Source organism: Oncorhynchus tshawytscha, linkage group LG21 (assembly GCF_018296145.1).
Source record: "Oncorhynchus tshawytscha isolate Ot180627B linkage group LG21, Otsh_v2.0, whole genome shotgun sequence".
Taxonomy (NCBI): domain Eukaryota; kingdom Metazoa; phylum Chordata; class Actinopteri; order Salmoniformes; family Salmonidae; genus Oncorhynchus; species Oncorhynchus tshawytscha.
In genome coordinates, this window is record NC_056449.1 from 21,611,915 (window position 1) to 21,638,978 (window position 27,064).

Below are 27,064 nucleotides of genomic sequence, written 5' to 3' on the forward strand. Positions count from 1 at the left end.
CAGGCTCTTCTCACTCTGCCCTTTGACCTTTGCTTGAGGCGAATCGAGAGGCAGAATGAAATTGTCCTTTCACACCCATCCTTCTCCACAGAGAACCACTCTCTGTACCTAACACATCTCTCAAAGCATCCCTCCTTCCGTCTATATGACATCACCATCACGCTCACTACCTCATAGCAGCATCCACATTATCATCCTAGCCTGGCTGTGTGTGCAGCCATGTGTGTGTGTAAATGGTGATTGGCGTGCGGCAAAGAGCAGTCAGCGTAATGTGATTAATCAGTAGGATGAGTTGAGATGGGAGACCACACTAAGGGCCGTGTCATCCCAGCGGGAGGCTTTCTCTTCCCCTTCTGAATCAACCTGCATCCATATCTCCCCCGGCGCCTATCCTCTCAGACATCACCACTTCCCAACAACCCTCTTCACACCAAGCCACCGCTCCATTCCCCAAGTCCACCCAGCGACACAACCAATAAGGGATATTACCGCTTCCCATGGCTGCACTTAGGACTGCATGAGGCACCGAGTGTTCAAGTGAGGGGACATTAAGGGGTGTTCGTTTCCCCTGGGCCATGTGTGCGTGTATGTATGGAACAGGGATGGGGAACGGCGATGGGATGGTATATGTCCGCTGTTCTGTTGACAGATTCATCTCTCCTCAACAGAAAGGCTGAATGTGGAAAAAGGTCACCGTGTTAGATTCCCTGTTCCTCGGCAAAGTGGCGGTGGGGCTTGGAGCAAAGAAGAAGCAAAGAAGAAGTAGTGCTGTGTGTCTTCACTACCTATCTGCAAGGTTATCTATTTTGCTGAGTGAGAAAGGCCGACAGACTGCTTGTGTTCCAGTCAAGACAGAGAGACAGCTCACCGCATAGGGGCGACAAGACCGATACTCACTAGTGATCAATCTCACAGAGACTTTGACTGCCAAGCTTATATAGAAATGTGCTCCTTTTTAATTCACTCATCCCCCTTCTATACGCCTCCTACTTCACATTAGACAGAAAGAAACAAAAGGCAAATGGGCTGCAGGACAAGAGCGATAAAAGATTGGGCAGGCGATGTCAATGCAGATTGGGCCTTTTGTGCCAAGCCGATGCATCTCTACCTCAAACCAGACGCCCCAATTGCAATTATTGCCTTCTCCCAGACAAGGAACACAGAAGCAAAGTCTAAATAGGGTGCCTCTAGCTAGATCATCAATCACGGGTGGGGGAAAGGAGGGTGGAGTTGGAGAGAGTTTTGCCAAGCCATGTCCCATACCATTTATTATGAATGGAAGGTCCCTATGGTCTGGGAGAATGGGGTGGGGCTGACTGCTATTACAATGAGCCTGTCCTCCTATAGCTCCTCCCAACAACCTCCTCTGATACACACACATATGGCCACATGCACTCCCACAAACACACACGATCGTGCTGAGCAATTAGTGCTTTTTGAGGTCAGTTCGGTTTCGGTGCAATTATAAAAAAATAATCACATTTTCCGATTTAGGTTTGGATAAAAGTTGTTTTTTTTTAACATTAAATGCACTATGCTTTATGTGTGTTGACTGCTGTAACAACACAGAATAAAACAATTAATACATGTCCCATGATGACAGTGACTGACATTACTGCTTATCATAATTTATTCACATTACTTTACTTTAATAAAAAATGTGTTTTATTTAATTCCAAGTCATCATCTGATCTCTATAGAGCTGTTGCTTATGCTGTCTGACAAAATCCCTATTTTAGAAGTTATTCAAAGTAAATAAGGCATACTTTAATGACTGCTAAACAGAAAATATCAATCACTTGCATCGTGTATTCTCAGGCTCACGAAGCAACTTTTTCAATCCCTCTCCATCGCGCGTTCTCTCTTCTCTCAGTTTATGTTTCTGCTCCGCACAGACCGGACAAGTTTAAGCGAGTGTGGAATGGATTATGGTCATTGTAGTTATTGACCATGTTTTCTGCACTAAACTATATAGAATATTGGCCTGTTGGAAACTATAACTCTGTACTACATTGCACAGTTCAGGCTTGATCTGATTTATCTCTACAGAAACTGCACACCAAGCTCACAGAATTTTTAAAAACTAAATGGAATTCAAATAGTTGAACTGACGTCAGTCAATATAACAATTTCACTCAGCACGCACACAAATACACACACAGGGGTCAGACGGAAGGTTGGACTCACCTGGATCAGTGATTCGCTCAGCCTCCCCTCGTCCACCTCCAGCACAATGTCCCGGATCTCTTCATAAGGCAGCCGGAATGAGCCCAGGAAAATTGCTGTTGTGATAGAAATGGGAAGAGGGGAGTCATTTTCCTCCCTTTTTTTTATTAGACCGGCAGGTTCAAAAGAGAGCTTTCACCTTTCACGAGCCCAGATCAAACCTGACACTGGGAAAAGTAATACACTTTCAGCCCTTCAATGGGATTGTTTGTGTCCATCTGACAAAAACATCCACATTTCCCAGTGACAATAGAAGCCAGTTGAAATAACACCAATTTTGGGCACCGATTACCAGATAATGACTTGATATGTCAATCCCCTAACCTTTGGTTAAATTGCAGATTCAACATAACACAAGGACAGAAACTCAAATAAGTAATGCCCTTGTAAATTGTGGGTGAGGGGTGGTCAAGAACCTCGCTAGCCCCGCTACATCTTAGCAAGGTTCCCAGCGAGAACAGCAGCTCTGAGAGTTACATGGAATGCGAGGAGACTGCTGAATCCTAGGCAGGCATTCTCAGCAGGAGCCCCAGTCTCCAGGGTGGGCCTGGAGGAGGCCCTCAGGGGGAATTTGGACCTGATGGCTGGTAGGCTGGTACGCTGGGAGTCACCAGTGGAGATCTGGTAATGAGTGTCTTCACAGCTGCTATAGCATGCCCACTCCATGCCAGTCCACTTCCTCTGTGTGTTCACATTGATTTCAAAAAAAGTTAATGTGCTCAACAAGCAATTCATTTAGCAGGTTCTCAAATTACATTTTGTATTTTCAACTGTGGGAAGTTGAACAACTTGCATGGGAGTATTTTTTTATTTTTCGATGGTGTTACATTTTAATTGGTGGAAGAGAAAGTTTCAGCTCATCTGTTGCATCATCAGCTATCTGACTTGCCTTTCAACAATTTCTAAATGGCAGATGCATATACTTATTTAATTCCAGTTCCAGTCTCACGGAGACATTTTATTTCATAATATATCTATCAACCACCAAAAAAACCTTGAAGGGCTCTGAACAACGCTGAATACATTATATAAAGCTTGGCAAAGAGATCAGATTTGTATGAAGAGTGGAGGGAGGGAAAATAAAGAACCATTGAAAAAACAATAGTGAAGTCTGATCATTCTTCTTCTCTTTCGGCGTCTATAACGTTAAAGCACAGACTCAATAGAGGGAAATGAACTTGGCTCATGCCAAAACGGGTGGTAGAATTCCTTGTGGACAACCGTTGAAAATAACATTAAAAAAAATGTCAGTTTTTCCATGTGTATTTAATGCTGATAGATCACTATGCACAGTATGGGTGAGGGGTGACTCCATTTCCAGCATGCCTGACCCCACTCCCCGTCCAGCGCTCATCACACTTTAATCCATGTTTGTATCCCAAATGGTACACTATTCTCCCTATTATCTAGGTAATGCACTACTTTTGAGTCCTATGGGTCTTGGTCAAGGGTAGTGCACTATATAGGCAATATCAGCACAGATGCAACGACTTCGAGAAAGAACCCCCACTCCCATCTATTGTTACAGCTGGACTGTTCCCCACTGCTCCACACCCATCCCCAGGTTACATTTACAAATAAATATGATTTTTTTTAGAGCACAAATCTTGAAAATGTCATTGAGGACTGAGGAGACCATTATGTTATGACAAGGAGGGTGTTGAGAAACCTGGAGGTAGATGGAGGTGGTTAGTGTTAGTCTGGGAGGATGATGAGAAACCTGGAGGTAGATGGAGGTGGTTAGTGTTAGTCTGGGAGGATGATGAGAAACCTGGAGGTAGATGGAGGTGGTTAGTGTTAGTCTGGGAGGATGATGAGAAACCTGGAGGTAGATGGAGGTGGTTAGTGTTAGTCTGGGAGGATGATGAGAAACCTGGAGGTAGATGGAGGTGGTTAGTGTTAGTCTGGGAGGATGATGAGAAACCTGGAGGTAGATGGAGGTGGTTAATGTTAGTCTGGGAGGATGAAGAAAGCTAAGGTAACTGAGCTAAACGACTACCGCCCCGTAGCACTCACATCCGTCATCATGAAGTGCTTTGAGAGACTAGTCAAGGACCATATCACCTCCACCCTACCTGACACCCTAGACCCACTCCAATTTGCTTACCGCCCAAATAGGTCCACAGACGATGCAATCTCAACCACACTGCACACTGCCCTAACCCATCTGGACAAGAGGAATACCTATGTGAGAATGCTGTTCATCGACTACAGCTCGGCATTCAACACCATAGTACCCTCCAAGCTCGTCATCAAGCTCGAGACCCTGGGTCTCGACCCCGCCCTGTGCAACTGGGTACTGGACTTCCTGACGGGCCGCCCCCAGGTGGTGAGGGTAGGCAACAACATCTCCTCCCCGCTGATCCTCAACACTGGGGCCCCACAAGGGTGCATTCTGAGCCCTCTCCTGTACTCCCTGTTCACCCACGACTGCGTGGCCACGCACGCCTCCAACTCAATCATCAAGTTTGCGGACGACACAACAGTGGTAGGCTTGATTACCAACAACGACGAGACGGCCTACAGGGAGGAGGTGAGGGCCCTCGGAGTGTGGTGTCAGGAAAATAACCTCACACTCAACGTCAACAAAACTAAGGAGATGATTGTGGACTTCAGGAAACAGCAGAGGGAACACCCCCCCTATCCACATCGATGGAACAGTAGTGGAGAGGGTAGCAAGTTTTAAGTTCCTCGGCATACACATCACAGACAAACTGAATTGGTCCACTCACACAGACAGCATCGTGAAGAAGGCGCAGCAGCGCCTCTTCAACCTCAGGAGGCTGAAGAAATTCGGCTTGTCACCAAAAGCACTCACAAACTTCTACAGATGCACAATTGAGAGCATCCTGGCGGGCTGTATCACCGCCTGGTACGGCAACTGCTCCCCCTCAACCGTAAGGCTCTCCAGAGGGTAGTGAGGTCTGCACAACGCATCACCGGGGGCAAACTACCTGCCCTCCAGGACACCTACACCACCCGATGTTACAGGAAGGCCATAAAGATCATCAAGGACATCAACCACCCGAGCCACTGCCTGTTCACCCCGCTATCATCCAGAAGGCGAGGTCAGTACAGGTGCATCAACGCTGGGACCGAGAGACTGAAAAACAGCTTCTATCTCAAGGCCATCAGACTGTTAAACAGCCACCACTAACATTGAGTGGCTACTGCCAACACACTGTCAATGACACTGACTCTACTCCAGCCACTTTAATAATGGGAATTGATGGGAAATGATGTAAATATATCACTAGCCACTTTAAACAATGCTACCTTATATAATGTTACTTACCCTACATTATTCATCTCATATGCATACGTATATACTGTACTCTATATCATCGACTGTATCCTTATGTAATACTTGTATCACTAGCCACTTTAACTATGCCACTTTGTTTACATACTCATCTCATATGTATATACTGTACTCGATACCATCTACTGTATCTTGCCTATGCTGCTCTGTACCATCACTCATTCATATATCCTTATGTACATATTCTTTATCCCCTTACACTGTGTATAAGACAGTAGTTTTGGAATTGTTAGATTACTTGTTGGTTATTACTGCATTGTCTGAACTAGAAGCACAAGCATTTCGCTACACTCGCATTAACATCTGCTAACCATGTGTATGTGACAAATAAAATTTGATTTGATTTGATTTGATGAGAAACCTGGAGGTAGATGGAGGTGGTTAGTGTTAGTCTGGGAGGATGATGAGAAACCTGGAGGTAGATGGAGGTGGTTAGTGTTAGTCTGGGAGGGTGTTGAGAAACCTGGAGGTGGTTAGTGTTAGTCTGGGAGTATGATGAGAAACCTGGAGGTAGATGGAGGTGGTTAGTGTTAGTCAGAGACTTCTCACAGGACATAATGGGCTTGAGTATAATTTCCCATCACAGTCATCATTTCCCAACTTCCATTCAATACATCAGTGTCCAGTCAATGTCCAGCTAGCAAAGAGGCATCACACCACCACTATTAGTTGAGTACATGAAGCAGAGGCATATTCCTGAGGGGATGAGTAGGCTTGTTAGTGTGTAAGTATGCAGGTGAGTCAGTCACCTGGGTAGTCTAGAGTAGTCATGGTTTCCATTCCACTGTCACACACACACACCTTACACCCACTCCAGCAAGGCTCCCCGCCCCAACACCAACCGTCTATTATTTCCCCGATGTAATCATCAATATGTCAATCACAAGAGAACAGTGATGATATGAAGCAATACTTGATACCGCACTGTCAACATGACTGGAATCAGAGTCAGAGAGTAGATGGAGATGGAGGGGGCGGTGTAGTTGCTAATTGTTGCTATTTCTGGGATTTTATCTCACCCTGTTTTGACATATGAGTTTAGCCCCTACTTGTGCCACCACCCCCTCAACAGCAGCCTGGAGATTTAAAGTATATTCCCTCCATGTTAACATACTTTGTTTTCAGATCCAGTAGAACCACAAACAGGGATAGACAAGGGAAGAGGTGGCGTTTATGTGACCTGCTATTTTAGCATTGAAAGCATGAATATTTCCTGGGGGGGACTGGGAGCTGTCAATGTGACAGAGGGTTCTCCTTGGTAAGGCATAAGCCATCCATCGATAACTGATAACCAGCAAAATTCTAGCTATGCTACTATGAGAAAGAAGAACTGGAGTCCAAACTGAATATTGCTCCAATACACTGATAAGTTAGTTAGGTCAAACAATAGAAAAACAAAAAGATATTCCGTTTGAATTCCAGGCAAGCCTTCTTCGTCATCGGATGCAGGAAGAAGTCTAGCAGGTCAGAGGGCAGAGGTGGAGAGAGAAACAGTGATGGTGTTGCTCACAGCATATGGTCCACACCTGCTGCTAGGGAAAATCACAAAACAAACGCCCGGCGTTGTCTCTTGATCCTGTTCTGTGTTGATTTTACAAATGGTATCAGAGGGGGCTGGGACTTCATCCATCTGTAGCAGTGATGACCCCCAGCACATTGCCAAGAAAGCACTTACCCACAGCTCAGGTAAAACAATATTCCTGTTTGTAGGGTATGCAAATAGCCCTAAGAACATTAGTCATCATAAGTGCCGAACAAAACAGCTTGACCGTCCTACAGTACAACAGCCCCATGTGCTAGATGAGTTATATGACACATACTCTGAATGTAATACGTGTTTAGAAAACAGTCCCTCCAGGATTTCGCTGCATTTTTTTGTGATCTCTACGGGCAAAAATGCTTGATTTTGCTGCGGCAATTCTGACCAAAAAAAGGTTGTTAGCGTGTGACTTGATTGAACAATTGTATGTGGTTAAAATGCAGTGATTGGTTGAAATTGCACACTTTTTGTAATGTGGAGATGGAACAGTTTTATGTGATAACAGTGCAGTGAAGGGTCAATCCTTCCCATAATATGCGGGGAATTCTGCAATCACATAATTGCACCATCCTGGAGGGAATGATAAATGTGCCCTGAATGCAAAAAATGCTAGTAGGTGTTGACTGTCCTACAGTGCAACTGCCCTATATGCGGAGTTATATGGCACATGTACTCTGAATGTAACATGCATTTGTAAAACACACTGTGCCTAATTGAGCCCAAATTCTGGTAGCATATAGCCTCAAATTACATTTAAAAAAACAGTTTTCACAATTCAATTATACCATTCCTGGGACATAGTGACATTCTTCTCAGATGGACAAGCTTGGTAAAGGGGCAATGAGTACTTACACAAATTCTGTGCCGTCTTTGCGTCCAAGATTCGCAGCTCCTTCGCCTTTTTCTTGAATTGCGTCACCCTGGCGTCTGTCTCATCCACCTCATTTTTCACTGTAGAAAGAACAGAAGGGATGCATATTCAATTCTGAGGAACATAACTGGTGTATGGAAAGTGTAGCAATGGCCTTGACCCATAAGAAATGATTAAATGTTTGCTTAAGTTTGTTATTTTCATAATATATATTATTCTGGTTTATTTAGAAAATGTACATTCACATTATGTTATGAGCACACTAGGTAACAATACACATTGGGAGCCTTACACATATGGAGAAACAAAGACAAAGTGGTGTTTAAAAGGAGTATATGAGTGATGAGTTTTTAATCCAACACAGGAACACACTCATCCAACTGGGCTCTAAAGCCAATGGAAACCAAGCTTTACACTCTAAAAAGACCCTGCCAGGTAACATCTACACCATTTAGACGCCAGCAGCTAGGCCCTCCATATTAGTTTCTCACATTCATGTATAATACTAATGTAAGCCCTGGTCTGCTGGAGCGAGCCTGCAGCAGCAGCTTGTGTGTGTGTGTGTGTGTGCGTGCGTGTTGTAAGATAGTTGACAAACACAGCTCCCCTTCCCCAAGGCTCGTTCTGTCAGCCTCCCAAAGCCAGGGAGATAATTGTGTTCCCAGCGTAATCCTGGAGAGAACCACACACTGCTGCTCCACTGAGCACACAGGCAGGCACACGCCACACAGGCAGGCAACACAGGCAGGCAGGCATCACACAGGCAGGCAGGCAGCACAACAGACAGGCAGGCAGCACGACAGGCAGGCAGCACGCAGACAGGCAGGCAGCACGCAGACAGGCAGGCAGCACGCAGACAGGCAGGCAGCACGCAGACAGGCAGGCAGCACGCAGACAGGCAGCACGCAGACAGGCAGGCAGCACGCAGACAGGCAGGCAGCACGCAGACAGGCAGGCAGCACACAAGCAGCCTACGACTCAGGAGACCGGCCCCAATCTTAATGACAGTGTGTCAGGGAGATTCCGCACGGTATAGGTGACACTATGTGTCAGCCAATCGTTCCTATTAAGTTTACCTCTACACACATAATAATTAAATAATAATAATTCTTATTTACATACACACGTACAGGTACGTATGCATACAAACTAGCAGGGCCCCTTTGTCTGGGAGCCACCCCTAGGGAGTGAGCATACTGTCTTTAAAACGGAGAGGAGGGAGGGAGAGAGAGAGATAAGAAAGGGAGGAAGGAAGGAATGTACAGTATACTCAGGTGGAGGCGGCAGAAGGAGAGAGGAAAACTCCTTGGTCACCCCCACCCCATCCACTCAAGATGGCTTATGGGAGTGGCAGCGCACCTCGCCGCTAATCATCACAATTCCTCTATTTATTTAAGCCCAAGGTGTGAGTCTCCCAGGAAATACCCAGAACAAACAACCAGATCCCCAGAAAGTATCTGCATATTTGAAGAAACAAGAGGCAACAGCATCTCCTGAGCTGGTAGTGAGGGGAAGATGTTGCTTGAGGCACCCAACACAACCAGCCTCAGCCTCACTACCAGGCAGTTTGTCAACACAACACTTCAGGGAATATATTGTTTATACTTTACACTGTGCTGCTGGAATAGGGAGGGTGATTCAATAATATGATTTAACCCCTCAAAGCTAGTATAGAGTCAGACCTCAGTTTTATTCTGAATTTTTAAGTGTGAATTTTGACATAGTGCTACTTTTATTTCATCACACTGTGGCAGAAATGTATTTTCTGAAAGCTCGCCATTACCTTGTAAATGATTATGTCTTTGGGGGTTAGAATTCATCAAAAGTAGCGAAAGTTAAGACCTTGTCAGCTATACTCATTATTTGAACTGGTTCGCCAGCTAGCTTTTAGTTACCTGGCTTGGTAGGTTTACATTTACTGAATGTATTTTAAAATGGATGGGTTTATTGGTGTTAAAATAGAGAAGGTATGCTATTTGAAGCAGCGGGCTGCTGTCGTCATGCAGAGGCTGTCATTTTGTGTCTATACTTCATAATGACAGCAAGTCTGATATCGGACAACAATAAAATGGTCACGATGTTGCTACGACAATTGTTTATATGATGTAAACCAGCCTTAATTCTAAAACGTCTTGTGGATAGATGCATAGGAGTGAAACAATGTTTTGAAAACCTACATACAGTAAGTGTTCAAGAATGTATGATTGGCGGTTTAAGAAATTAATAACTGGTACATGGTTGTAGAAAACTGTAAACAACTGTTTTATCCAATTCAGACTTCCATGTGAAAAAAAGGATATATATTGTGAAACTGTAATCCGAGGAGATGACTTTGAGGCCTTTAATTTTACAGGGCTGTGAAAAGATCTTGTTTCATTGCATTTCATGGTGAATTATTTTCTGTATCCACTTTTCTCTCCGCATCATTTGGATACAGCCTATTATTCAAAACACTCAGATTAGGTGAAGTGCCCCATGACAAGTCCCCTGGCGATGACATCACGGACCCATAAGTCCCCGGGTCAAGTGCAGTGAGACGGTTGGATGAGCCTTGTTCATGGGCCAAGAGCTTCTCACGGAGACCAAGCCTCAGACAAAGTAACTAGAGGCCCAGAGAAAATAAAACATCAGGAATCACTGATCTCCCCACAGGGAGGTCTATGGTTTTTTGCAGGCAGTAAGTGGGACAACGACGGGCCATATCGGGGCCATATCGGGGCCCTGGACCCCCCCCACACACACACCCCCCCCACACACACCTTGTGCGAGTTGGATCTTCCACATGGGTACATCACACTCTCTGTGGGACGCTGTTGAAACATTCGCCAGCGCCTCAGCTGTCCTCACCCTCAGCTGTCCTCACCCTCAGCTGTCCTCTAAAACAGACACATTAGATTTATATATTTTTTTTTTACATTTAGCAAACACTCATATCCAGAGTGACTTACAGGAAAAATTATGGAATTATTAAGTGCCTTGCTCAAGGGTACATCAAGAGGTGTTTCACCAAGTCGGCTCGGGGATTCAAACTAGCAACCTTTCGGTTACTGGCCTAACACTCTTAACCCCTAGGCGAGCTACAGCCCCATTCCAATATGATATTGTCCCATTGTGCGTTTCCTGTCCTGCTGGGCTCGGGTTAGAAGCAGCAGCAGCGGAATAGGTTAGAGAGAGGGATGGTGATAGCTTATATCTAGCTCAAAGATATGCAACTTTGATGGGGGTGGGGAAACTCATGAGGGGCCGCAGTGGCTCATGGATCTGGGTACCCACATCCATACATCAACAAGTGTTAAAATGTTACGTAGTTCTATTTTTTACGCTTAGCGCGCTGCAAGTCACACCTCTCCCATCTCCTCATTGCTTTTTAGGAGCATATACCCACATGGGTGATTGAAAGATGAACTGAGGTGAACACTCCAGTCCAGTTGTTGGTGATAATGCACCTTAAAATTGGTTGCCAACTGACATATAAAGTACACAGAAGAAGTAGTCATAGTCGTAGAAGAAGACTACTACTACTGAAGGTGAGATTACTAGAAAATAACTAGGTGTCCCCTTCTATCTGTGGATTAAATGTCGGAGTAGAGAACACACGATTTTGTGCGACTCAAAATGGATCGAAATTCTACAAAGATCCAGAAAAAAAGGACCTTGTGCAAAACCTTTATTTTATTGGTCCGTGGGCCAAAAAAACGGGAGGGGGCTACCAGTTGCCCATCCCTGATCTAGCTGCTATCTGCTAGTATACATGCTCACTGATTCAATTCTGCCACACGCCGCATGTTTCCTCATATCTCCATGTGTGGACTGATGGGGCCTGGAAGGGGAAATCACATACTGCCTGCCAGTTTATTCAGTGTCCAGTGTGGACAGGATAACTACATGTGGCCATTTCAAAGCAACGGGAAAACAGACCAAAAAACACGTATACTAGTCGTCAGCCTCGTTTCCATCCTAACCAAAAGTTTGCAAATAAATAGAGTTATGCTATTGCCAAGTAAAACCTTAACCGCTCAACCTCCCCTTGAGGCTATCGCTTGACAGTTGATAAAACTACTTGCCAGCACCAAACGTGTTTTACTGACTGCCCAGTGGCTAAGATGTAAGACTCCAACAACAAGCGCCATCCCTCTCTTAGAGCCCTTTATTTGTTAATACAATCTTCCGTGAATCCATTTATGAGAGAGCAGTTTGTGGTGGGTAGAGGAAGGGGGTGAAATTGGCAGCCAGCAGGTTTGCTGGAGCTGTCGGGCACAATGAAAGCATGGGGCCCATTTCTCGTCAGGATGTATCATTCCTATGACAGGCTGTCAGGCCCGACACATGGCAATAATGCAATCTTAATCACAAATTAACAGCGAGAGGCTGTGGTAATTGTTTTCATTGGCGAACCAAAAGTAGCACTTAGCGTCTATGCGAGAGCTATCGATGAGATCAGGAGGTAGGTCCATTTGGACAGGAATGAGCAGGGTGGGAGCATGTTGTGTTCCTCAGGGCACGTGGTAAACTGAGCTAGACAGCAGCTGGGCCTCGCATAGCGAAAAGCCTTTCACTGAAACAACCAATAGTGATGGCTCGTTAAGTTTTTATTGAGAACTCCGATCACACACAGATAAGTTAAATTTGAGTAAGACATGCTGAGTACATGTAGGACACAAATAACACTAAAATATGAATGACTTCTGTAGAGCAGCATGTTGGTTAATATTCACAGCAAAAATCGTGCATTGTTTAAAGCAAGGCCAGATGGAGCACTTGGGAAAAGGAGGTTTCTGATGCATCTTGACCATGTCAGTCAGACTACAAGAATGTGTCAGTGTAATATAACCAGAGAGATTTTCCCAATGCTTTGTCAGAACGGCATATCAAGGGAGGGAAACACATAGGAGACTGGTACCGAAAAAGAGAAAGACTTTTCCAAATGACCGTTAAACAATAACACTGAAGTTATTTCGTTGCCAAGATAATCATATGCATGTTAGGCCCAGCCCAGGATAATAGTTACACTTCATTACCAGAGGAAGGGGAGTATAACAGCTTATTAAGGCCAGAGGAGCCAACCATAGAATGAAGGATTTTATTGAAAAAAAAATAGATAAACTACACAAGCAATATAAACTGATTTGGACAGTTTAAGATGGTTTGGCGTCTGTGTGAGCCTTGTATGTGAGTTTTGGACGGTGGTTAGCTCTGGAGAGATCCTGATAACCAGAGTTCTTCCACACTTGGCCGTTCGCTGTGTTGACTGGGCCGCAATCATTTTGCTGGTAGTCTTCCATGAGATATCTCCCTAAAGACCAGCCAGAAGGGCCCGGGGCATTAGAAAGCTAAACACTACCATATGTTAACTTCCGGAGACAGAGACTGGTCCGACGAAGCGCAGCCACTACTAGACAACAAACCACCAGACGACAACACCGAGCGATGGGAGGCCTTTTCGAAAGTAGAAACTGAAGAAAGCATTGATGACAGGTCCTGTACAGATGTATTTAAGGGCAGGCTGACGTAGAGTGGACCAGACAATGTGGAGTCTGGCTGTCCAGTAGGCAATTTATTCCCCACCAAATGTGCAATCTGCCTGCAAACATGTGTTCCGTCCTCCATCTCTCTGACTCACGCTGGGGATTGAGCCACCAGAGCTGCCAGCCCCTCTAAAGGAGATGGATTCTGAGAGAGGCAGAGCCATAGGGTTCTGCCGATGCCTGCTTCAGCTGCAGCTCACACATCTAGATGTGCAATACTCAAACATTTTAACGGAATTGGAAAAATACCGATTTATTTCCAAGGATATTGGTTCTTTGGGATGCAGCTGGTTTCTCTAAAGGGAGGCTTTGGATATACACTATATAGACACAAAAGTATGTGGACACCCCTTCAAATTTGTGAATTTGGCTTTTTCACCCACACCCGTTGCTGACAGGAGTATAAAATTGAGTCCACAGCCATGCAATCTTCATAGACAAACATTGGCAGTAGAATGACCTTACTGAAGAGCTCACCTGGGTTTGGTGGATGCCAGCAGAACACTACCTGCACCAATGCATAGTGCCAACTATAAAGTTTGGTGGAGGAGGAATAATGGTCTGGGGCTGTTTTTCCATGGTTTGGGTTAGGCCCTTTAGTTCCAGTGAAGGGAAATCTTAACGCTGCAGCATACAATGACATTCTAGACGATTAGGTGCTTCAAACTTTTTGGCAACAGTTTGGGGAAGGCCCTTTCCCGTTTCAGCATGACAATGCCCCAGTGCACAAAGTGAGGTCCATAGAGAAATTGATTTTGAGATCAGTGTGAAAGAACTTGACTGTCCTGCACAGAGTCCTGACTTCAACCCCATCGAACACCTTTGGGATGAATTGGAAAGCTGCGAGCCAGGACTAATCGCCCAACATCAGTGTCCCGACCTCACTAATGCTCTTGTGAATGAATGGAAGCAGCAGAAATGTTCAAACATCTAGTGGAAAGCCTTCCCAGAAGAGTGGAGGCTGTTATAGCAGCAAAGGGGGGCCCAACTCCATTATAATGCTGATTAATTTGGAATTAGGTGTTCAACGAGCAGTTGTCCACATACTTTTGGCCATGTAGTGTGGGACGATTGCTTGATTTTGCATCTAGCCCAGCCAACAAGGCTATTATAGGGAATAGACAGGGATGTGTTTTGGCAGTGTAAGAGTAATAACAGACAGTGTAATTGTCTGTGTCAAGCAGTTGACATCTGCTTTTAAGCGTACATTCTCTGTTAGATGTGTAATGGAATACAACAATAGCTAACTACATAGCCATGTAGGAAAACATTTTATGATGTTTGTGTGTATACAATGTTTTTCTTTCAAAATAAGAGATCATGTGGTCAAATCGGCTTGTTTTTCTGTGTCATTGAGAAGAGTAACAGTTATTTCCTGTTAGGTACCCAGAGTGCATCTGAAACATATGACAGAGTCATGTTCCAGGGGCTGTTACCTTTGAAGCACTGTATCTCCTTCGATGTCACCCCCAAAAACACATGTGATATCCGACCCTGAAGACCAGGGTCAACGGACGAGCACGAGAACTCCCAAAATAGAGGGCAGAACTTAAGGTTAGAAAACACCATTTGACCAGCGAATTCCAGCTGTGTCCAATTTCTCCCATTGATTAGGGCTAAACAGAGGTCTCTCTCTCAACCCCAAAGCCAATTTACTGTTGGGATATAAACCCTCTCTTTCCACTCCTCCCTCAATCTATGATCTCAAAAGCGTGCTCCCACTCTCAAAAAGGCAATACTTTTCTTTCACTCGGGAACCCTGAAATTGTTTCTTTTTCTTCTTCTTTTCTTAAGGCTAGCGAACCATCATTGATCAGATAAGGCCAGTCAAGAATGAAAAAGTGCACAAATTGAATCTGAGGGCAGCATAACAAACAGTCCGGGAGCAAGATAAGTGCTTAATGTACATTCCACATTTGGAAACAGTGGAGGATTTTTGATGACGTGGTCTGGAAATTAGTGTCTGCAACAGCCGTCCATCAGACCCAATCCATTATCTGAAGCGATTTGGGCAATCAACTCCTTAGAGAAACATCTCATTTCTTGATGTTAAGAGATGTAGGTACTAAATACTTGTCTATCGGACTGAATAGGTATGATCCTCACTCTGAGAGCCGAGTTAGTTAAGCCATTTGGATAACATCTTCGTTGTTGCCCAGGCTTGACCTTCACACAGTGGGAACATTTCGGACAGACTGTCTCACCACTCCACAACCCAAGGTGAGGCAATTAGAACCGAGCTGCAGCTGGGGGAGAGGTTGTACTCTCATCCATGCAATCATCATCATGTCTAATGATAACAGGGAGTTGGGGAAGTGGCTGGTAATGATAATGATGGAAATCATGGTGTGTGTGTGTGTGTGTGTGTGTGTGTGTGTGTGTGTGTGTGTGTATGTGTGTGTGTACATGCCTGACTGTCCACATGAGTGAACATGAGTGTTCAATTCAACTGTCCCTCTCACGCTCTCCGAAGGTCACCTGTCTTTCCCCTCAGCAGCTGGTTCTAGTCAGTCCAGGGCTAACTGAAGACGGAGATGGAGGAGGCATTGGGAGGAGAGATGAATCTCCCAGGGTGATATAATGACCCATGGCGCATTAATGGCTTCAGTATGAAGGTAAGAGGAGAGGAGTGGAGAGGCCCAGCCTTGAGTCACACAGCGGGGCCTGGAGACACACAGCTGGGCCTAGGCCTTGAGTCACACAGCTGGGCCTGGAGACACACAGCTGGGCCTGGAGACACACAGCTGGGCCTGGAGACACACAGCTGGGAATGGAGATGCAGAGCTGGGCCTGGAGACACACAGCACAGTGGAATAACCACCACCTCTTCCTCCTCATGTGTGAGGGAGAGAAACTCATTCATACAGATCTCATTCATGTCCTCCATATTTAGTTATGTTCTTACTCTGACCTGAGTGTTTGACCCGAGAGATGAGAAGGAAGAAGAGGGATGGCTAACCCCTAACATAGAGGTAGACATTCTGCATTCATACTTTGCTTACCATCCATCAGAAATGGAAATGCAGTGCTGTAACCTTCCGCGTTACAAATATTCTGAAAATGTGATGTGCATGTTGAGGAATCCAGGAAATCTTGGCAGGATTTAACCCTGCAATGACTCATCCATCTGTGATTGCTTTCATGGATCACACTCATCCAGCAGTTTCATATAGGAGTTGCCAGAGCATTACAAATGGCATATTCCACCTGGGGGATATCTGCTGACTCCAACTGCTAATAGCTTATCTCGTAGACTGGGGATTCTGATTAGTCTTCCATGAAGGAAAGGTGGAATATTGCATTACTCACAGTGTTGCTGCAGACAATTAAAATACATTATACAGAGAATAACGGGATGGCTTTTAACACAGAACATATCTTGGGAAAACTAAGTGAAATGACTGCATGACAAGTAGAAAAAAAAAAGTCATTGACCTGAGCTTCAAGACGACCTCTAACATCTCTGCTGTTTCATTTAGGAGTGATGAGACCTTGAGAACATTGTTGTTCTCTTCCTTCTCTGTCTGGGAGAGGCAGAGAGTGTGGTAAGGCCTTGTTAGTTGACCGTGAAGAGAGCTCGAGGGCAGCCTGAGGACTGGGCCTGACAGGCAATGAGCTCCAGGAACCTGTTCTCCGGTTGGGTCGGGGCAGCCCGCCATGACCCAATGCGCTTGAGTGCCCAGAGAGGCAGTTGCTGATGCTACAAACGGCTGCCTCCAGCGTCCATTAAGCGAAGGCCCTGCCTAGCTGGGTTTAAGCATTCAGCAGGAGAAACACTGAAGCCTAGGCTCATGTAACAGCTCCGGGATGAGAAGCAGAGATTTGAGGCTGGGCCTCTTCAGACAGCTGGCAGGAAAACTTATGTCCCAGTAGTCTCTATTACCTCTCCCAGCTCTACGGTACACAGGCCCAGACCCAGCCTGAGTGCTAAAGTACAGAGAGCAGGGCTAGAGAAGAGATATCTACCAGCTAGCAGAAGCAGCACTATGCTCCCCTTAACTCCCCTCTCTGTTTCCCCAACTAAGCCTTCAGACGCAATGGTTACACACAAACACAAAGAAACATGCAGGGATGCATGCATACAGCTCTTATTGCTGTTCCATTGTCTCCAACTCTCATTCTTTCTTTCTTGCTCTAATAAAGACCATACGTTTGCTACTGCTAGATTGTAAGTATATAATAACAATTCAAAGAACAGTCAACAGTATTTGTGTTGACACTACAATGAACATGACTGATGCTCTGTCTGACACATGATACTGGGATAAATGTTGGCAATGTACAAATATGTGAAGATAAATACACAAAGCAGAGGACTAAAGGTCAAGAGGGAATTAACGATCAATGGAAATAGTTGTTTTTCTATAATGGGGAAATAATGATTAATGGGTCAGAGACATGTGAGGAACTTCGGTCCGGGATTCATAGCTACAGTTGAAGTCATTAAAACTCATTTTTCAACCATGATGTCAAGCAAAGAGGCACTGAGTTTGAAGGTAGGCCTTGAAATACATCCACAGGTACACCTCCAATTGACTCAAATGATGTCAATTAGCCTATCAGAAGCTTCTAAAGCCATGAAATCATTTTTTGGAATTTTCCAAGCTGTTTAAATGTACAGTCAACTTAGTGTATGTAAACTTCTGACCCACTGGAATTGTGATACAGTGAATTATAAGTGAAATAATCTGTCTGTAAACAATTGTTGGAAAAATGACTTGTGTCATGCACAAAGTAGATGTCCTAAACGACTTTCCTCAAATGTATTTTTAACAAACTATAGTTTTGGCGTGGATGAAAAACGAGTTTTAATGACTCCAACCTAAGTGTATGTATGTAAACTTCCGACTTCAACTGTACTTCCCAGCATAACAACTATGATTTGTTCTCTTTGAATAAACCTATTTTTTCTCCCCTTGATTTGCTTTGGGGTCTGTGTTATTGAAGAATAACATCAACTGCTAACAGCAACTAGTGGAACTATTTCTACTGCACTCTCACCGTTTGATATGACAACAGAGTGTGGTCTCCTTTATCTCGTTGGCAAATGCCCTAGTTTGGAGTCTACTCGACAGGTCTGCCTTCTGTACATTTGTCATCTGACAGAACCTAATCTGCCCTCTCTTTCTCTCCTGGCGCCTTTTTTCCTCTTTTGTCATCTCTTGCTCAAACATTTTGGGAGATGAAGACATGATGAAAAGCGGCGAGCGACTCAGGGAGAGTGGTCCATTTGTTGTCTGTGCAAGGGTAGTTTAGAGCTTCAATTTTAGTTTGTTTGCTTCTTCTCCCGCCACCTGTGTCTTTGCCCCCGTCACCTTCTGATCATGTCTTCTCTCGTGATCCCGAGGCCACACTCACATAACCCAGCCTAACTACTAAAGAAATAATGACTTCTGGGATACCGGCCTCTGCAACTGGTGTATTCTGGGCCCTAGCTGTACGGTGGCTCCTAATTGGCTCTGAAAGCATCACTTCCTTTGGCCGTGTGACTGCTTGTGTGACTACCTCCCCGCCCACCTGTTCTATCTCTCTGATAGTGAGCAGAGTAGACTTGAGTGTCTACCTGCTGGCATACCCTTTTAGTTCATATTGAGCCACTGGTGTTTTGGACTTAGGATACATATTCAGACTGTTTCTCTATTCAAAAGAACTGAGAAAAAGAGTCAAACATGAAGCATTGTCAAAGGAAGGGGAAAAAAACAGTGGGGTGCAACTCGGCTTTACAAGGTTTATGTTTTAGAAATGTGGTTGACTATTATCCCCTTCACTTGAAGGTTAACCGATAGGTTGATCCAATTTGTCTATGAAGGTGTGAAAGGACTTAAGAAATACTTCATATGTCTGCATGGGGAAATGTCAAGGTTTGCTGAAGGATAAGGAGGGGGAAAACTTTTCCATTCTGGCGGAGAGGCTCCACGCTTGTTAGCAGCAATGGGTTTATCCCGGGGAATCAACACCGTCAGGGGCAGATAGTACAGTATAATTGTAAGTCCCCAATCCTATAAAAGACAGCAGCTGCAGCTAAAATTCATGCCTTGCCACTTGGCACAAACCAATACAGATCTCCCTGGCTGACGATAAACAATTTTTGACAACCGTTGAGTGCCGAGTATATTGTGAAGCAACGCACCAGCTGGGCTGCAGTGCAAGATTGAGGCTTTAAAGGCTTTGTCTGTGTCACATCCTGATGACTATTCTTCAGACAGCCTCCCGTCTAACATGCTCCAGTGACATGTAGGTGTCAAAGCAGAAATGCCCTGATTAAATATGTACTATTGAGCATCTGGGGGGGAGAAGAGAGGTGTTCAGTTGTGAACTGCATTTGAATCTGATGTGTGTCTGTCGCTGTATACCTGCCTTGACTTTCTATAAGCGAACACAGTGTTATATCAGTCGTACCCAAACATACTAAATAGTTCAGTCTCTCTCGCGCTCTCTCATCAAAGAGGCAGTTATGTCCTCTGGGAGGGGAATGTAAGATGAGGACAAAGCGAAATCAGAGCGCGAATGAAAACATGGGGAGAGTGTGCTTGGGCCAGGAGTCGCAGTAGGAATGCGTGCTGAGGGGAGGCTTGTTGTTGTTTTAAAGGGGGCTTCATTGGCCCTGGTGTGGTGCTGTAGGGTGTGTGATCCCTGTGCTCTGAGCTAGATCCAACTGGTCAAGGAAAAGACATGGAAGTAGAGACTGAGAGAAAGCTTTTGGCGCTCATGGCTTATGTTACTCAGGCCATCCCTTCGAGGCCTCGCATCACAAACCCACACACTACCACAACTCCCCAGCCTTTCTCCTCTGCATTAACCACTTCCTGTGAGGCTCCCATCTCCAGGCCTGCTGACAGCCAGCCACAGCCAAAAGAACCCCTGAGAAAACAGAGACAGGTTTGTGTGGAAAAAAAGAAAGAGAGGAGAAAAGTCAGAGTCCCAGAGCTGAACGGAGGGAGGGGGTGGATGAGGCCCTGAGAGACAACCTAGAAGAGAAAATAATAAGGCAAAAGAAAGAGACCTCACGTGTCATTCAAAACATCATTACCGCTTTGTGACATGCTGGCAGCTAACCGCCAATTATTTCTGATTTGGCTTCCAACGACGTTGCAGCCCATCGTTACATCCTGTTAGAAGTGCAGCCTTGATTACAGTCTCCCTTGTTTGGTTTAATGACAAGAGTTATAACAGTTTTAGTCAAACTTAATGAGTTAAAATGATAGACTTGCCCTAGCAGCCATTAGGGTGCAGCAACCACCGTTACTGTCGTGTTGGGTGGGTCTTTTGTTTCCTGCTCACGCTGAGGCCTTGATTAGTGTGCTGGTAGGATTGTAAATATGTGTCTGACCTCCTCTGCATTGGAATTCGGTGTATGGATGGTCCATGGTGGGGGAGTGTGAATCGTGTTCCAACCCCACTCTCAGCAGCCTGGATTGAGGTGTTTACGAGACCTGCTGCTAAAATCCCAGTCTGGGTTACTCCTGAATTGGATTTTGTGTTAACCAGCGGCAGTAAAGAGGGCGATGAAGGTTCAGAGACTGTCACTTAGTGCTCTGTTTTAACTTGTAAAGAGCAGTCTCCGGGCCAATGGAGAACTCCAGTAAAAACCACACAGAGCCAAAGTAGGCCTTCACCTGCTACTACATTACTGTTCCACTCCCATCATCAGCAGAACTTATTGAGTTACAGTCACCACTGGATAGTTCAATCACAATATTAAAGAACAATTTTATTTCCACTCCCCAACACTCTCATTCTCCCCCTCTCTCCATTGTCTAAATGAAAGGGTTGACTGTTACTCCAGGTACAGAGAGTAGTGTTTTCCAGTTCATGCAGAGAGTGGCTTTCCAGAAGAAAACAAATCCAAAATCAACATTGAGTTACAACTGGACCTTTAACTAAGCACATACCATGGAGGTCACTGCTGGACCAAAGGAAAAGCAACATAGTGACAAACTCCACTCAGGAAACTAACCAATCTAAACAGAGACATTGTTTTATCCTCCCGCTATTCAGCATTCCGGTTAGAGAGGAAAAGACTTTGGGCGGCTCGGGAATATGACGAGGAAAGACAGTGCTGGATCCAAAGTGCTGGATCCTTTCGAGCCACGTGGAGGATCAATGGGTTAAATTAAAGGGGGTCTGAGTGGCAGTGTGAGTCGTCTCTCTCTGATCTCTGAACTACAGAGAGCCTGATGCTCAAAGCCCCACTAAATTACAGGTAGATTTGTGAGAGGTGAATCACCTGCACAAAGGCAGCTGCGATTTCAAGTGACACAGATCCGTGGTTATCTCCTTTGAAGCACTTCAAATCAAATATATTTATAAAGCCATTTTTATACATCAGCAGATGTCACAAAGTGCTAATACATAAACCTAGCCTAAAACTCCAAACAATGCAGATGTACAGTCGTGGCCAAAACTTTTGAGAATGACTTTTTCAAAGTCTGCTGACTCAGTGTCTTTAGATATTTTGCCAGATGTTACTATGGAATTATGAAGTATACTGACAAGCATTTCATAAGTCTCAAAGGCTTTTATAGACAATTACATGAAGTTGATGCAAATAATCAATATTTGTAGTGTTGACCTCTGCAATCCGCCCTGGGATGCAGTCAATTAACTTCTGGGCCACATCCGGACTGATGGTAGCCCATTTTTGCATAATCAATGATTGGAGTTTGTCAGAATTTGTGGGGTTTTGTTTTTCCACCTGCCTCTTGAGGGTTGACCACAAGTTCTCAATGGGATTAAGGTCTGGGGAGTTTCCTGGCCATGGACCCAAAATATCAATGTTTTGTTCCCCGAGCCACTTAGTTATCATTTTTGCCTCATTGAAAGGTGCTCCATTTGCCTTATGGAAAGGTGCTCCATCGCTGGAAAAGGCATTGTTTGTCACCAAACTGTTCCTGGATGGTTGGGAGAAGTTGCTCTCGGAGGATGTGTTGATACCATTCTTTATTCATGGCTGTGTTCTTAGGCAAAATTGTTAGTGAGCCCACTCCCTTGGCTGAGAAGCAACCCCACACATGAATGGTCTCAGGATGTGTTACTGTTGGCATGACACAGGACTGAAGGTAGCGCTCACTTTGTCATCTCTGGACAATATTTTTTACGGATGCCCCAAACAATCAGAAAGGGGATTCATCAGAGAAAATGACTTTACCCCAGTCCTCAGCAGTCCAATCCCTGTACCTTTTGCAGAATATCAGTCTGCCGCTGATGTTTTTCCTGGAGAGAAGTGGCTTCTTTGCTGCCCTTCTTGACACCAGGCTATCCTGCAAAAGTCTTTGCCTCATTGTGCGTGCAGATGCACTCACACCTGCCTGCTGCCATTCCTGAGCAAGCTCTGTACTGGTGGTGCCCCGATCCCACAGCTGACTCAACTTTAGGAGACGGTCCTGGCGCTTGCTGGACTTTCTTGGGCGCCCTGATGCCTTCTCCACAAAAATTGAACCGCTCTCCTTGAAGTTCTTGATGATCCGATAAATGGTTGATTTAGGTGCAATCTTACCGGCAGCAATATCCTTGCCTGTGAAGCCCTTTTTGTGCAAAGCAATAATGATGGCACGTGTTTCCTTGCAGGTAACCATGGTTGACAGAGGAAGAACAATTATTCCAAGCACCACCCTCCTTTTGAAGCTTCCAGTCTGTTATTCAAACTCAATCAGCATGACAGAGTGATCTCCAGCCTTTTCCTCGTCAACACTCACACCTGTGTTAACGAGAGAATCACTGACAATGTCAGCTGGTCCTTTTGTGGCAGGGCTGAAATGGCAAAGAGGGACTTTGCAATTAATTGCAAGTCACCTGATCACTCTTCATAACATTCTGGAGTATATGCAAATTACCATCATGCAAACCGAGGCAGCAGACTTTATGAAAATGTATGTGTGTCATTCAAAACTTTTGGCCACGACTGTAGAAGCACGGTGGCTAGGAAACTAGGAAGAAACCTAAAGAGGAACCAGGCTCTGAGGGGTGGCCAGTCCTCTTCTGGCTGTGGCTGGTGGAGATTATAAGATTATATGGCCTTTAAGGCCAGATAATTCTCCTAGATGTTCAAATGTTCATAAATGACCTGCAGGGTCAAATAATAATGTGGTTGTAGAGGGTGCAACAGGTCAGCACCTCAGGAGTAAATGTCTGTTTGTCTTTTCATGGCTGCTCACCCTTAACCTCCATGTGATGGCACTGGAATCATATGCACTTGCCCCCCTTCTTCCACCCAAAACGATACACGGGACACGTCTCATAAGCACCGTATTCCCTTTATAGTACCCAATGGGCCCTGTTTAAAAGTAGTGCACTATATAGGGAATAGGATGCTATTTAGGGCACAACCATGAACATGGGGGTGACCACGTCTTTGAAACTCCACTTGGCTCTTGTGATTTAAAGTCCTAATGAGGGCTATTGATGGGTAGTGAAGCCCACCCTCTAAATAACTTGTTATAGGTGGCTGATCAAAACATGAGAACGTTGGCTGCTCCAGGCATTTTACAAGAAGCTGCTGGATGAAGGGAGCCTCTGAGGGTAATCTCATCCAAAGGCAGGCCATGATCACTGGAACGTGTGTTCTCTCTGGGTTATGTATGACAGCTTGGCAGCTCCATGCCAGAATCACCCTTAAACACTCACACATGAACACACCCTCACACACACAGGAACACACCCTCACACATGCACAACCACCCACCCACACTCACCCCCCAACCCTTCTGACTGGCCTTGAACTCATCAGGAGACCCCCTGGTATGGGTCTCTCTGCTGTACTGAAGCAACCTCTACACACACAGGCCATACACACACAAACACACAGAAATATGCCCTTTGCACCCATGTAATGATAAACAAGAGATTAATGTAGCACTATCCATGTCCATCGTTCTATTTTACATACCTCTGTTCATTTGATGGCCATAAATTAGACATACAATTAGGTTTATCTGAAAACCATGTGCTTAGATGCTGCCAAGTGGCACTTGCCAGGCACATTTCATGGATGCTCTCAATGGATCATGATACACAGTACAGGTGCATGTTTAAGATAAATAGGTGACGCCTGCCAAAATCTGTCAAACAAGTGAGAAGGAATTCATCATGGGGCTCGCCTCCTCGCCTCATGCCAAATTCCTAGCTTGAGAGAATGTCATAATAGGTTGAAACGTAAGAATGTACAAAAGGGGGCGGGGGCATTCATATAGACCTATACATTGTATTCCACTCTCTCAAACCATCTATCCATTAGTCATGTGACAGACAGACACACACAGTTGCATGTACACACACTGTCATGCCAATGCCAGTCTCTACAAGGTGTGAGATATGTCACAATAGGTCAAAATAGCAGCTAAAACATCTCATACTGAAGAATAATCATCCCACATTAAAGAAATGTGACGTATTTGATCTGCTTTGAACACTGTTACTGTGGAGACACTGCAGCTAGAAAACCGCTGTTACAATCACAAAAAAAATAATAATAATAATTAGAATGGGAATGGAAAAGTTGTACAACGGGAGGAAGGAGTAGGCTGTCCTTGTAATTAAGAATTTGTTCTTAACTGACTTGCCTAGTTAAATAAAGTTACACTAAGAGCATAACATTTATGCACCCTAATTTTCTAATTCTTGTCTAGCCAACACTCAAACGGAGATTAAGTGAAAATAAAAAAATTCATTGATTTATCAAGACCAGTCCCCATGCTTGTCTCAGAGCAGTGCGAAACGGTGCTAAAATAGTTGTAGGCTTTTGCTTCTAACTTCAATATGCTCTTTAAAGAAATAAGACCTACACCATTTTTATCAGTATATCTAAAAAAAAAAAAAATCAATGATGTGACTCCACCAATAATTACATTTAGAGGATTGGAGGAATCTTTATTAATATCTAAGGCGCATTTTCTGTTAGTTATTGTCAGATATTCTCACAGATCCTAAGGGGCTTTTATATAATTCTAAATTAATTCATAATAATCACTTTGTTTAAAAAGTAACAATATTTTGGAGATTTCATTTTTATTTAACCTAGCGTGAGCGAGAAAAAGGCTCATCTTGAACATGGGGTGAGACATTCTCACTAATTTGTAAATAAGGCCAGTTTGTTATTTAGAATGATTCATTTCTGGATAAACCTAAATTGTTTAATTAGCAGACATCACTTTCATATATTCAGTCAACACATTTTAAGAATATCATGGAATATTCAAACATTTTCGTTTCTCCATGCTTGTCTCAGAGCAGCGAGAAACGGTGCTGAAATAGATGTCCACAGCGGAAAGGCTATGATTTCTGTGCCCATTCGTGGTCTCTCTCTTCGGTTACACATCAGTGGAATAGCAGACCAGCATAACGGTCCGGGCAGCCCTTGCTGTGCCTGGTGAGCAGTTGGTCAAGTTCTGTGGTCAGAAGAGGAATGGAAATGTCAGGGTGAACCAATGACCTGACGAACCCGCCACGTATGTTGATTCTTCCTGTCGGAGGTGGAGTCCCAGAGCTCACAGGTGTGCCTGGCATGGATTGTGACTCCATCTCGTTCCTCGCCCTTTTCAACATGTGAGTGAGTCGATGACTACTCAAGCCATTGACTCACTGATGAATGAAGATGATAAGTGATCGGCAAAGGCAATCTGTAATCATCACAGCACAACGTCACTCAAATAATAGTCAGAAGACAGTTGAACAAACTTGCGCGGGACTTATGGAAAGGCTCGGTAAGAAATATACAGTTGAAGTCGAACATTTACATACACCGTAACCAAATATATTTAAACTCAGTTGAACAATTCCTGACATTTAATTCTAGTAAAAATCCCCTGTCTTAGGTCAGTTAGGATCACCACTTTATTTTAATAATTTCAAATGTCAGAATAATAGTAGAGAGAATGATTTATTTCAGCATTTCTTTCTTTCATCACATTCCCAGTGGGTCAGAAGTTTACATACACTCAATTAGTATTTGGTAGCATTGCCTTTTAAATTGTTTAACTTGGGTCAAACGCTTCGGGTAGCCTTCCACAAGCTTCCCACAATAAGTTGGGTGAATTTGTCCCATTCCTCCTGACAGAGCTGGTGTAACTGAGTCAGGTTTGTAGGCCTCCTTGCTCGCATACGCTTTTTCAGTTCTGCCCACACATTTTCTATTGGATTGAGGTCAGGGCATTGTGATGGCCACTCCAATACCTTGACTTTGTTGTCCTTAAGCCATTTTGCCACAACTTTTGGAGTATGCGTGGGGTCATTGTCCATTTGGAAGACCCATTTGCGACCAAGCTTTAACTTCCTGACTGATGTCTTGAGAGGTTGCTTCAATATATCCACGTAATTTTCCTTTCATGATGCCATCTATTTTGTAAAGTGCACCAGTCCCTCCTGCAGGAAAGCACCCCCACAGCATGATGCTGCCACCCCCGAATTGCATGGTTGGGATGGTCTTCTTCCACTTGCAAGCATCCCCCTTTTTCCTCCAAACATAACGATGGTCATTTTGGCCAATCATTGAACGTGGTATCTTCAGGCATTTAGAAATTGCTCCCAAGGATGAACGAGACTTGTGGAGGTCTACCATTTTTTTCTGAGGTCTTGGCTGATTTCTT

General features: G+C 44.5%; 1 protein-coding gene across 1 annotated transcript in view; it reads right to left on the bottom strand.

Moving 5' to 3' along the window:
• Nucleotides 1–27,064, bottom strand: part of diaph2 (diaphanous-related formin 2) — a 689,895-nt gene that overhangs the window by 323,072 nt on the left and 339,759 nt on the right. The window contains 2 exon segments of the mRNA XM_024383199.2: nt 2,188–2,282; nt 7,941–8,039. Coding sequence (XP_024238967.2) covers nt 2,188–2,282; nt 7,941–8,039 — 194 coding nt within the window.